Source organism: Morus notabilis, unplaced genomic scaffold, assembly GCF_000414095.1.
Source record: "Morus notabilis unplaced genomic scaffold, ASM41409v2 Scaffold413, whole genome shotgun sequence".
Lineage (NCBI taxonomy): Eukaryota > Viridiplantae > Streptophyta > Magnoliopsida > Rosales > Moraceae > Morus > Morus notabilis.
In genome coordinates, this window is record NW_010363912.1 from 218,258 (window position 1) to 231,309 (window position 13,052).

Below are 13,052 nucleotides of genomic sequence, written 5' to 3' on the forward strand. Positions count from 1 at the left end.
GGTTTTCTTTTTTGTCTGCAGTTGGGGGGGTGGTGGGGGGGGGGGGGTTAAGGGCTGCCTTTTTAAAGGAGAATGATCGTTTTTTCGTTTTGTGATGTTTCTTTTTTTTACACTCTCTGAGCTCTTCTTTTTTACTTGTGCTTGAAATTTTGATTGCATGTAGAGTGGTCCCCACTTGGAGTGGCGGCGCGTGAGCACACGCGCCTCCGTTGTGGTTGGCGGGTGGGTGGTGGTGTTTTCTTGTTAGGCGTTTTGGGTTGGATGATAGAAAAGTGGTTGTTGGATTGGCTCCTGTCGCGTCATAATCTCAAATTTTTTGCACGTTAGGACTTGGAAGTTATTTGCCTTTTTACTTCAATTTTTACTTTGTTTTTCCTAATTTAAGAACTTCTCTTCTAAAATATGACTGGAAGATTGGTATTTTTCTTCTTTTTCCGTTTTTTTATCCTGTCAATGAGACAAGAAAAGAGTTGGCAAATAGAAAAATTTGCATGGAACGAAGTTATTGAAGAGGGCCTCGTGAAATAATTGAAAAAGGGTAGACTGTGAAAGCGACAGTGGTGTCAGACTCATAGACCACAATCATGAAACCGATTTATTACTGGTAGGAACATTCACACGCGCACTGTTCGGCGCGTGTGCGTACGAACACCTGAACTGACCTTGGAACTGTTTCTGGCTGTGTTGGGTTGCCTTTTTTTTTTGGGTTCAGGTGACGAAGCGCGTGGATACGTCGGAGGGGGAATGGGCGGACTGGAACTGGAGAACAGAGGGGGACGTAATGGTAAATGGAGCATTCTTCGTGCCGTCCGGGGCGGAGCTGAGCACTCAGTACGCCAAGGCCTCCAGTGTTGAGCCCAAATCCGCCGCCCTCATCGAGCAGCTCACCTCCAATGCCGGCGTCTTCGGCGACCCCAGGTAAACACCTTAACTGTCACTGCCAAGGGTATTTTCGTCTTTTTACCACAATCTTTTGTTTGTTGGTCCTTTTCTTCCTGATCTCTGAATTAGTTTATTAAAACATAACAATGTATTTGGTAAATCACTAACTGGGACACTTCTTGAAGCCTTAATTTGGAAAAATTAAATATTAAATATAATATACCCGCCCTTGTCCCACAATTTTCCCTGTTTTTGGGTTTTTCTTGAACTCCTGCCGATGCAAAAACCGTGGTCGGCAGATTTACGAAAACGACAATAAAAAATGTTCTTTTTTCCCTTTCTTAAAAATAATCTAAATTTCTTTAAAAAATAATTGAGCCTTTTTATGTTTTCAATCGGTTCACGTGATCATGCGGGGTATTGGTAATGAGAATCTTATTACAGTTGAAGGATTTGTTTGGTGAAGGATTATTTGAATCATTTTTAATTTATGTATATTTTTTATGAGAGAAAAAATTATAATAAATTATGAATTATAATTTAAATTAGAGAACGAATTTCTCTACTTAAATGTTTCAGTATTGGGACTGTTTCCTCACTGTCTTTCCGTGGACAAAGTTTATTTTCTTTAATTATCACGAAAAAAAGGTTTATTTTCTTTTCTTTTTTTTTATTCGCTTACCCTTTTGGCAAAATTACACTTTCTTTATGGCCTGCCGAGAGTATATGTCTCTTTTGAGAGACGTACAGTGGTTTAGAATTATAAAATTAAAATTATTTTTAATTTATACGTATTTTTTATAAAAAAATATTATAATAAATTATGAATTTAAATTGGGGTAAGAATTTCACGATCAAACAACCACTTAAACTTTTGACCGTTTGATCCGTCACTCGTTAGTGGGGTCCAGTTCTCAGACTAATTTGACCTTTGACAGTGTTTAGCCTGCTTCCCCTACCATGAGTGATACCACAACGTTCGACAGCTATAAGCTTTATTTACTCCCTATAATTTTGTCCTTTTCCTTTTATTATTATGCTTAATTAAACATAGCCATTTGAGCAGCATTATTATTTGTGCCAATGGGATTTTAACCTCATTCATGTATGTGAAACTTTGTTCGGCCCAAAACACTTTCTTTTCAGCTTCCGTTCAAAAAATTAGGACCCAAAAAACGCATATATATCGACTAAGGAAGAGATGGTTTTGAGTATGAGTCAGTCCTGTTTATTTTATGAATTTAAATTTAAAATTTAAGTTTTGTTATAATAAAATTTTTTTAAAAACAGTCATATTTAATTTTTTTATTATAATAAAAAATTCTTACATAAACTCACATTTCAACTCGAATTAAAAATTCGAATCAACGAACTACATCATAAACAACTCTTTTGTATTTGTTCCATTTACTATTAGTTAAGCTAGAAAGGACTCTAAGATGTTAAGTAAATAATAATTATTTTTTAACTTGGTTAGGTTAGGAGAATTCGAATTCATCATCTTATGTTGAAATTAGGTATAGAACTACTTTTAGACTATGCTTGCAACTATAATAATAATTTTGAACTAAATTAGTAGTGCAAATAATTAGTAGATCAAAATAGACAACACTAGTATTGTATCCTAATTTTTATTTATTTGGGTTCTTAATTTTGGAGTAAATAAATAACGAAATTGGAAAATGAGGTATTTACTACATTATTAATTTAGTTCAAAATATGAATGTAAGTCATAATCCTATACGAGAATTAAATTTTCTGGTTGTGCTTATCATTCAGGGGTATTGGTTATTCATGGTACGGAAAAAAAAAAAAGAAAAGAAGAAGAAAGTGCTATAGAGAAAAAGAGAAAAAGTCAGCAAGTGGGGCTTCTGTTATTTGAGAATTTGAGTTTGTAAGGGTCCTTTCATTTCAACAACAAAGTCAAATTTAATTTTTTTTATTATAATAAAATATTTTTTATATAAAATCACATCAAACTCAAATTAAAAATTTAAATTACCGAACAAACGCCTAAACAAAACCATTAACCAAACAAGTGGTGAGTGACTAGTTGCATAGGGAATGTGACTGGGTTTTTATTCGCTCACATCTGCTTTCCAGCCATGATGAGTGGGCCACCCCCATATTTTATCTGAACAATTGGACCCCACTTCTGATATTGATATGAAATGGGCCTAGACGATGAGACAACTAGCCACAGAGTACAGCATAGGAACCGGTGCTTTCACCAAGTCCCATTGCTTTCTCCTGCCTTCTTTGCCTCTTTTTTCTATTGCAATTCTGTCCTTTTACTTCCCCCACTTGGGAGTCGTCTTGTGACTTTTATTGGTCTCTGCTCTGCCCTCTAATCGAGTGTAATGTTTAATTGAAACTGTTGGCAAAAGAGACTAACCAAATATATAAACAAAAATAACAGTAAAATATTTGTTGGTGTTGAGTACTATAATTAATATAGGATAAAATTCAACTCCATGAGGTTATAAGTTTATCATTCATAAATGATAAGTCTCATTTGATAGGTTCTATGTGAGTTCTATTAGGTGGGGCTCATTATTTATGAGTGATGAGATTATGGTCCTATGAAATTGAATAAGAGTGCTCAGTAAAAAGTAAAGATTGATTTGTGAAATCCACATTTTGTTAGTATGCGGGGTTCAATACCAGGGATGTCTTTTAGTATTGCTTAAAGCATACGGACAAGGACTCTCATGGGAGAACTTAAAGCAAAAATTTAACCCATTTCTAGTCTTATGTGTTATGGAAATGACAATTAGTTTTGGTTTCAAACATTTAGAAGCTCATGATTCTGCCAAGGTATTCTGATGGTTTTAGTCCATGATACTTTCATCCTCGCCAAATAATATTTACATTATTTTGAGTCTTTGGATTGGCTTGACTATTTGAGCATAGTTTTCCGTTAGAGGAAATCGGCCCTAATCTAGGGTCTCATGTCACTCGAGTGACCCATGCCCTTTCCTAACTAATAATGTTGCTACTTTCTTCAAGCTGGTCCCATATTGTAATAGTTTTGTTTTGGCATGCCACTTTAGATTCTGTCCCTTGAGCTTATAATATTTAAGTTCTTAATTCAAGGGTATTTTATTTGAACAAAAATAAAAAGAAGTTTCTGCCATGTGGGACCTATGTGAGTATCCTGTGGAGACCCCATCACTGAAGCCTAAAGGGCTTAGAGCTCTCTAATTAATATAGGTTTTTATAAATGGGGCCTATGTAATCCTAAAAGGATTGAACTTTCATGTAACAACATATAGAATATAAAAGTGAGAAGTGTAACATAACATTTATTCAACATAAGTTGACTTAAAAGGAGTAACACTAGTATAGGATAACTTAATTTCTTGATGCTTTGTACTTACAACGTCAGTGTTAAAGTTGAATAAATATATTTTTACGTTTATTTTTTGTGTGTTAGGGTGGGAGTATGGTCTTCTTAGCAGGACCATAGCATTGACACATATAAATATATATATATATATATATATATAGATTACTAATTTCTTAAACTTAATTCATATTCACATCTCAATGTAAGGTAGATTAGGACTAAAGATTAGTTCCATTTAGTTACCATGGCACCGCATATCTTGATTCGTACTTCCATTTGAAGAGATTTCTTTTCCTCTTTTCTTTTCCTTTTGAAGGTTTGAGAATTGTCTCTATTAGGTCATATACTAATTCTTTGATTAATATGTTGGTATACATTAATCAAAGTGGGTACGTCTAACATTATCATCACTATCACAACCGTTGTATGATGGAGCGTTCTCTTAATTCAAATTTCCATTTAGGGGCTTTTTCTCTTGAGTCATGTATCTCATCACTACTGTCTGTTAATCCTATGATCAATTAATGGCAGGGACGGGATATCATACCCGGGATTCAGCGGCGGTGGGACCACCACCGGGGCGACCAGCACAAGCGGCCGCGGGGCCTCCAGCAATGATGATGGTGACTTCTTCGGAATGATATTCGGGAGCGGAGCATCAGCAAGCCCCTCCACCCCTTCATCTTTATTTGCAATCTTTTTGTCTCTTACTGTTATTTTACTCATGTATCCCATCACAAACTGTGGTGCTCTATTATCATTACCATTATTATTAGCATCATTATAGAAGTTTGAAAAAAGGAATTGATGAAATTTCATAATTAGAAAAAAGTACAGAAAAGAAAACAGAAAGAAATTTCACAATTTTTTTGGATTTCCTGGTCCCCCATTTGTTTCACTGCCATTATTGTTGTTTGAAAAGCATCAAAGAACATGTAGTGTCACATAACTAAAATATGCGACGCCCATTTTGTGGGGTCTCCAAAGCACTTCCCTCTCTCTCTCTCTATGTTAATAGGTTTTTAGGTCTTTTCTCACTAGTATGTATAACTAATTTATTTGAGGCGCACTTTTTGACTAAAAGCTCATATTTTGGGCGTGTAATTGGTGGATTTTTGTGCTAGGGGCTAAGGCTCATATCTTGTACAAAATATATTTTAAAAAAGGGGGAAATTTTCGGAAAGGATAGGATATGGGCGGCTGAGGTGGCATTTTACATGCCACGTCACATTCAGAGCCTTGTGGCCGTATTTCCTTTTTTTTTTTTTTTTTTTTTTTTTTTTTTTTTATTTTTTTTTTTTTTTTTTTTTTTTTTTTTTTTTTTTTTTGCTAATCATGTGACTGTATTTACTTGTTATATGAACCGACCATTTTTGTTTTTTTTGTTTTTTGTTTTTTGTTTTTTTTCATTTTGGGATGTTTTGTTTTTCTTCTTACAAGTTACAATGATAATAGCAAGGTGGTTAACATGGACATGTCTTTGTGTTGGATCAAACGGCCAAACCGTCTACATAATGCTTTTTAGAACTTCATCTAAAGCTCTGTTATATGTGGGCCCCTAACCGTGTGCAGATACATCAATTATAAATCCATTTGCATTTGCATTTGCATTTGCTTGATTCAAATGTACTTGCCTACATAAATACAAAATCAGTGTTAGAAGCTCAAATAATTGAACATAAACGAGGTCTAGAAAGAAGCAAAGTCCTCCTTTCAAAAAGATGCAATTTTCAACGGGTTGGGTGTTCTGTCAAGTCGGCAACTTAATGCCTGAAATGCGCGGCACTTATCCCTTTAATTTTGACAGTGTTGTCCAATCCTTGTCTAAAATTCTAATCCCTTCCTTAAAACGAGCTCGATTAACTTGTACCAGAACATTTCTGCGTAACAGTCATCATCAAGAAATAATTTGTCAAAATTAAAAATTTATCGGGGGGTAATTTGTCAATCATGAATAGTTAAGTGAGAGAAATGCCAGACACTCTTGTTGGGAGATTGTTGTAGGATTTCAGCATTTCCAAACCAAGCAGAAGTGCAGAACATCATTATCATGAAGCCCATATATGTGCAAACAGGAAGAGAACATTGATCAAGAAAAATTATGAATGAAAAAAAAAAAAAAAAGAACGTAAGGATGTGGATTTTTACTCCGTGAAACAAAAGGGAAAAGCAAGAATAATTAATCAATTTCCTTTAACTGTTAATAGTCAGCAGAAGGACAATTCGAATTCCTTGTTACATAAAAAGCATTACATATATATATATTCTCCTCCTTTCTATAATACGTCAGTTATAGCCTTAATAAGATTTAAGACCTCAATGTCAAAAACAAGGGGGGAAAAAAAAAAAGAAAGAATAGCCAACTCAATTATCTCTTACGAAAATAATCAGCTAACCAAAACCATATTCTCTCGCTGAGCTTGTGCTGCGACCGCTTCCAGTCTCTTCCACGTTAATTCTCGCTGCTCTTCCAAATCTCTGGCCCTGGTTTCTTTCTCCAAGTACTGCCTCTCGCACTCCTCGAATAATTCGATATCCATCTCCTGGAACATCCTCTGCACATTTGCCGTCAGCCCGTTTACAGCCTGGTTCCAGTGACCTCGAATGTTTTTCTCCAATGCTTCAAAAATCAATGGAAGTATCACATTTCGGTTCTGTGCAATTAAGCTTACAATGTGTTCGTTGTTCCAAAAGTAAAGGGCTCGTTCTGCAACCTGCAAAACGTATTGAGAAACTCAGATGACATCTGTAATAAACCAGCATTTCTATGTGTTTTCTCTATTACTCAACAAAGACACCTCTCTAAATTGAATAAACAGGATTTATTTCTACGTAGTGCTTTCATTCAGAATATTTACTCAGAATGCGATAAGTTTGTCACTCTGTTCAAGTGTTACGATTAAGATCAAAACCTCCAATAGGTATTATGACACAATGTAGAATTCAGTACTGCAGCATAGATCTTCTATTGAACTTCAGAATATAATAGGGTTTCACAGTTACGGCTTTATCGCTTTATCACATAGTACTCGAATCATATCAACCAGGACTTCAGCACTAATCTATTGACTAACACCATTAAGTTATAGACAATTAAACAAGCCTAAAAGAGAGGCAGGTTGTAAATAAAAAGAAGAAAAGATCACGAACAGAAGTACAGATGCAAACGAAAAGGAAAACAGACTCAAACGGAAAGGAAAGCAGACTCTCGCAATGTATTAATGTTCCGCTATAACTCAAGGTAATTAATATCAACACGACGGAAAACATCTTCAATAGTTTACATGAGACACTACTAGACTTCTAAATCATTTTGGAATGGAACTAGATTATCCGTTTAAAATTTAGTATAGAAGGAAATTGGTACTGCACACAGCAAACCATAAGTTCTCCTTTTCTTTGTTCTAAAACGTTAATTCACACACAGAAATCAGTATTTGACCCCCACAAGGAGAGGAAAAAAGGAATATGGAATTTACAAAGTTATTTACAATGTTACACTATTCAGTAGGTTACAATATATATTTCTGCAAGTAACAAGGGAGACTTCACAAAGAAAAGTCATCTCCACGCAACTGAAACAAGTCTGACAGTATAAACCATTAATAAGCATAGGTGCAGCAGACCATTAAATTACATTGAAAGAAACATAAAGGTATCTTGCTGCATTAACCCACGAGAGGTGTCATAAATGTCCAAAGAAGTAGGAGAGACAATAAGCAACTTTAATACTTCAATGGCAATTAGTCAGACCAGATATTGAAGTCAAGTTGGAAGGACATACTGGTCCAATTTCTTTTGTAATTCCTTGCACAAGGATTCAGCAAATAGTGGGTCTTTTGCCTTTGCACTAAATTCCCTAGAATGACTCTTAGATTTGAGCCCATAGGCGACCAATAGAACTTGTACATTTTTAATTTTTTCTTCCCACGTGAGCCAATGTCCTTGCTTTTTTACCAATCTATAATTTACATCTTCTCTAATAGGATATTATAGCGCCAATATAGACCAAAGTTTGATTATGGTCCACATCTGACGGCCAATAGATCACTCCCATTGGGTTTATCTTGTCTAGCCAGACAAATGAGAAGAAGATTATCGAAACCTCCATCGATATTAGTAAACTACGATTGCCAATACCCAACAGTAGAAATGGTCATTGAAATAAATCTATGATCTTTTGCCAATAATGTGTCCCCATTTGATTCCTTAAAAAAAATAAAATAAAATAAAAGAAGAAGAAGAACAAGAAGTCCCAAATTTTATTTATATAAAAGAATGGGCAACCAGAGCATATAACTCTAAAAGAGTCATGTTTGCAATTAGCGCACATGAAAAACTTAAAGGGATGAAAAATAAGAAATAAAAAGTAAACTAAACTACAAAATTGTAAGCGATACAAGTATAATTTATTGTCACCATGGAGGTGTGAAATGGCAAGTGAAAGACATGATGTTGGAAAAATATAAGATTCCAATCCGCAAGTACAATCAAATAAGCATGTCACAAAAGCTCGTTTGACTTGATACTTCACAAAACCTAGGAGTTTGAATAGCAGTCTTCCATACGAAATACAGTTCACATCAAAATCATGTTATGAACTAATTTGAAGACCCTACAGGTCAAGTAGGGAATGTTGTACACTACTATCCATACACCAAGATGTATGCAGAGCTGGAAACACACAAATTATATCTTCAAACATGCTGGTATGAGTGGATACACAAGGTATCACTGCCTTTTGTAGAATTAGCCCAAGAGGTTGGGCAGATTTCACGTGTCAAAATCCTCATACAGCAACCATCAGAGCAGACTAGTTCATTACTTGCAGATGATAAATTGTGGTAAAAGTAGTCTTCTATAAAGTACTTATAGCCTGTTTCAAGGTACTTCCAAAAGTTGCTTTTTTCGCTTGGCCTATTTCTAAATAAACAAGCAAGATCTAAGAAAGTATCATCTGACACAACAACAACAACAACAACAATTAATCCCAACTTAATTGGGGTCGGCTATATGGATTTCACTTTTCCACACGGCTCTGTTCGAAATTAAATTTTCTTGAAGGCCTAGATCTAGAATGCCTTTCCTAACGACTTCGGTCCACGTAATTCTTGGTCTACCCCTCCCTCTCATAGTATTAGGTATAAGAATGTCCTCCCAAGCACGAACTGGTGCTTCTAGCGGTCTACATTAGACATGCCCGAACCACCTCAAGTGGCCTTTGCGCACCTTATCTTCTATTGGTGCTACACCTACTTTACTACGAATAACTTCATTCCTTATGCGATCCATTCTCGTATGGCCACTCATCCATCTTAACATACGCATTTCTGCCACACTCATCTTAGATATATGTTGTCTCTTAATGGCCCAACATTCACTACCATACAACATAGCTGGGCGGATTACAGTCCTATAAAACATTCCTTTCAACTTAATAGACATCTTGCCATCACATAAAACTCCCGTAACATTCTTCCACTTAACTCACCATGCCTTAAATCCTATGTTGAATATCCTCTTCTATATCTCCTTCGTGCTGCACTAAAGACCCAAGGTACCTAAATTTCCTAGAAGCCCCAATCTCCACACCATCTAAAGAAATTCCATCACTCTGATTACTTGAGTTACTAAACCTACAATGCATGTATTCAATTTTTGTCCTCCTTAGCTTAAATCCCTTCGTTTCGGGAGTCTGTCACCACAGTTCTAACTTACGGTTAACTCCTTCCCTATGTTCATCAACTAAAACTATATCATCCGCAAAAGCATACACCAAGAGTTTTAGTAACACTTGAGGCGTAAAATAACACTTGAGGCATTGGGTACAAGGACGAATTCAAAAGGAATAGACAAAATTCACGGCATAATGTGTCTAAGTGAAGGGACAAACACATGAGACAGATCTTAAACACAATTTCTGTCTGATAATCGGCTATAATAAACCTATCGACCCTGAAAGCAATCTTTGATCTAGATTCAATTAAAAACACTAATTAAGAATAACAAAGAAAGATGTTTCAAACTTTCAACATGTCAAGTGTGCCCACGAACACAAGAAATAGCAGCGTTTATAATGAGCGAAAAAGCAATAAACTTCTTAGCGAACCTGGAAATGTGGGCTGTTAAGACAGCGGCCAATCTGTCTGAAAAGAGGAATCATGCATCTCTGGAATTCTGCAGCCTGAGTACCCTCCAAAACCTCTTCCAACTCCCCCAGAAACAGAATCTCCTTCTGGCAATTCGTGACGGGCCAATACTTCAATAACCCTCGAATCACCGTCTCCGCCAACTTGTAATCCTTCTCAACGAACTGCGTGATGCAATACGACAAAGGCTGGTGATAAAGCGATATAGATTTCGGCTTGTGCAGTGGTATAAGCGCCCGAGAGAGAAACAACTTATGCTCCTCTTTCATGGGCAGTGCGAAACCATTAATTATACTCCCAAGAATCTCCAACAATTCAGCAATCCCACAATGCCTCTCGGTCTCAAATATAAACCTATAGAATATGTTATTGATTGCCTTCCTAATAAAAGGTCGATGCACCATAAATTTCCCATACACACGATGAAGAATGGTTTTCAAATACTCTCGCTCTCTCGGGTCCTCGGAATCGAACAATTCAAGCAATTTCAAGACAAAAACATGATCAATGTACTTCTTAGCGATCTTAGTATCGGTCTCGGAGGAAACAAGGTACCTCAATAGAATCTCGTACACGATTTGCAAATGCGGCCAAGAAGGCTCCAAAAACGGCTCGTCGTCCTCGGGATCGGCGGCTTCGGAGCCTGTGTTCTCGTGAGGCGCGGGAGGCAAGCACCGGAAGACGTTGACGGAGACCATTCGGATCAGCTCCTCCTGCATTGATTCGTTCAATTTGCAGGAACCAGATTGGATGAAATCGACGAACTCGAGAAGCGTCTGGCGCTTGATTTCCTTCTCTCGAACGCCCTTGAGAGTGTCGGAGAAGTCGCATTGGAACCAGCAAACCTGGAGCTTGCGGAGGAAGAGGGCCGGCCGGTCCGAAACGGCGACGTCTCTTAGGAAAGGGAGGATCTCGATCACGCCGGGGTTGGGAGGCGGCGCCGGCGAATGAGCTACGGGATGCGATTCGGAGTTATTGATGTTGTCGGCGGCGGAGGCGGTGGTCGTCCGAGAAGCGTGGTTGACGGTGACGGTGTTGAACGGCTGGCCGTAGCCGAAGTCGGCGGATTCCGACTTGGATTTCCGGTGGCCGCGCTTCATGAATTTGTTCAACATTGTTGTTGATTGGGATTGAGAGAAATTGAGAAGAGAAATTGGACTCGAACCCTAGGAAATTGAGGAGGAAAGTGGGCGAGAAAAGTAGAGCTCTTTTAGGTGGGAAAGTGAGGGGATTTGTTGGAGGATCGAGGATGATGGAGAGATGGTGAAATTCATTTGGGTTTGATCCGTGAAGGGAAAGTTAATGGGGGTGTTTGGGAGTAGAGAAAATTGGATGGAAAATTTTTGAAAGTGAATTATTATTAATATGTCCGGAATGATGACGATGATGAACGATGAGGATGGGAAAGAGAGCGGAATTAAAACCAGAGAACGGGTAAAGTGTAAACTGTAAACATTTGATTTTCTGTTAAAAAATCGTTTGCTTTTTTTTTTTTTTTTTTTGTGGAGAAAGAAAAACGTTTGCTTTTGAGCACTCTGTTTTTATTTTTATTTTCCTGTTTTTCTTTTCATTTTTCTCCGACCTATAATTATTATTTTATTACTATTATTACTAAGTTCTCTCTTATAAATAAATGAAGGGTATGAATTTTTTATGAAAAAAATGGACTTGGATCGTTTTTTTTTTTGCTCTTTTCTACTCCCATCTCCCTTAACTTTTTTTTAGGAGAATTGCATTTAAACAAAATTGGATAAATAATCATCTTGGTATAATGTTAATAACTCATCAAAAAGATAGACGCAAACTTGAGACTCAAAAACGAAAAAACACCTTAGCACACTAATAACGAGCACACTTACGGTTGAAATTGAAGAAACTCCTCCTATTGGCATAGGCTTTTGAACGCTAGAGGGACAGATCACTAAATTTCACAAAGAGGACATCTACACGACTTAAAAAAATTCTAACCAAACTAAGACCACTTTATCAAGAGACATACAATTGACTTTAAGTTGATCACAAAAATATTTAACAACAAACAACAAACTAGTAGGGAGACCACCGCCCTTATTACAAACACAAAAAGTTATAACAAAAAAAGCTCTGACCACCGCCGATAGAAATCTCCGGTGAAGTGCAACCAGTAAAAGTCCGTCGAAAGAGATAACCGATCAAGAGATCTCAGCCACCGAACAACAAACTTGTCTAAAAATGAAATCCATCTGTTTAACTTCTAAGCTCCCTTAACGTATTGTAGAAAAGAAGATAATATCTTTCAAATTTCTAAAAATGAAACTTTTGCACCTTGCAAAAAAGGTATATATAAAAAAAGGTAAAATTGAAACTTTTCTACTTCATCTCGCTTAATTTGCTCTTTTATATATATACTAATCGTAAACACACGCTCTGTGCATGCGTATTCACATTTTTCTTTTCTTTTTTTTTATATGGATGTCCTATTTTTTTTTTTATAAAATTTATAGTTTATGTTTTTTTATCATTGTTTTCTTAAAGATTAAATTCAATAGAAAAAATATTAATAGAGCAGCATTAAAAAGGGAAAAAAGTTCTTAATAGGGTGAATTAATAAAAAATTATTTAGTAGTACACATGGAAGAAATTTATTTGAAAAGATTACATATAAAATATTTCCGTAAAGACACATTTTAGAA

At 36.3% G+C, this 13,052-nt stretch overlaps 2 protein-coding genes across 2 annotated transcripts in view; one reads left to right on the forward strand and one right to left on the reverse strand.

Annotated features, from left to right (window-relative positions):
- LOC21400038 (probable pectate lyase 18) overlaps positions 1-5,450 on the forward strand; it is a 7,773-nt gene extending 2,323 nt beyond the window's left edge. The window contains exons 3-4 of the mRNA XM_010105205.2: positions 713-918; positions 4,763-5,450. Coding sequence (XP_010103507.2) covers positions 713-918; positions 4,763-5,018 — 462 coding nt within the window. The 3' untranslated portion in view covers positions 5,019-5,450. The remainder of the gene's footprint in view (positions 1-712; positions 919-4,762) is intronic.
- A 945-nt stretch (positions 5,451-6,395) lies between these two features.
- Positions 6,396-11,852, reverse strand: LOC21400039 (serine/threonine protein phosphatase 2A 57 kDa regulatory subunit B' beta isoform). Its single transcript, XM_010105206.2, has 2 exons — positions 10,341-11,852; positions 6,396-6,945 (listed from the first exon to the last, which is right to left on the reverse strand). The coding sequence occupies exons 1-2, from the start codon at positions 11,493-11,495 to the stop codon at positions 6,619-6,621; spliced, it is 1,482 nt and encodes a 493-aa protein (XP_010103508.1). The 5' UTR covers positions 11,496-11,852; the 3' UTR covers positions 6,396-6,618.
- Between the last annotated feature and the right edge of the window lie 1,200 nt (positions 11,853-13,052).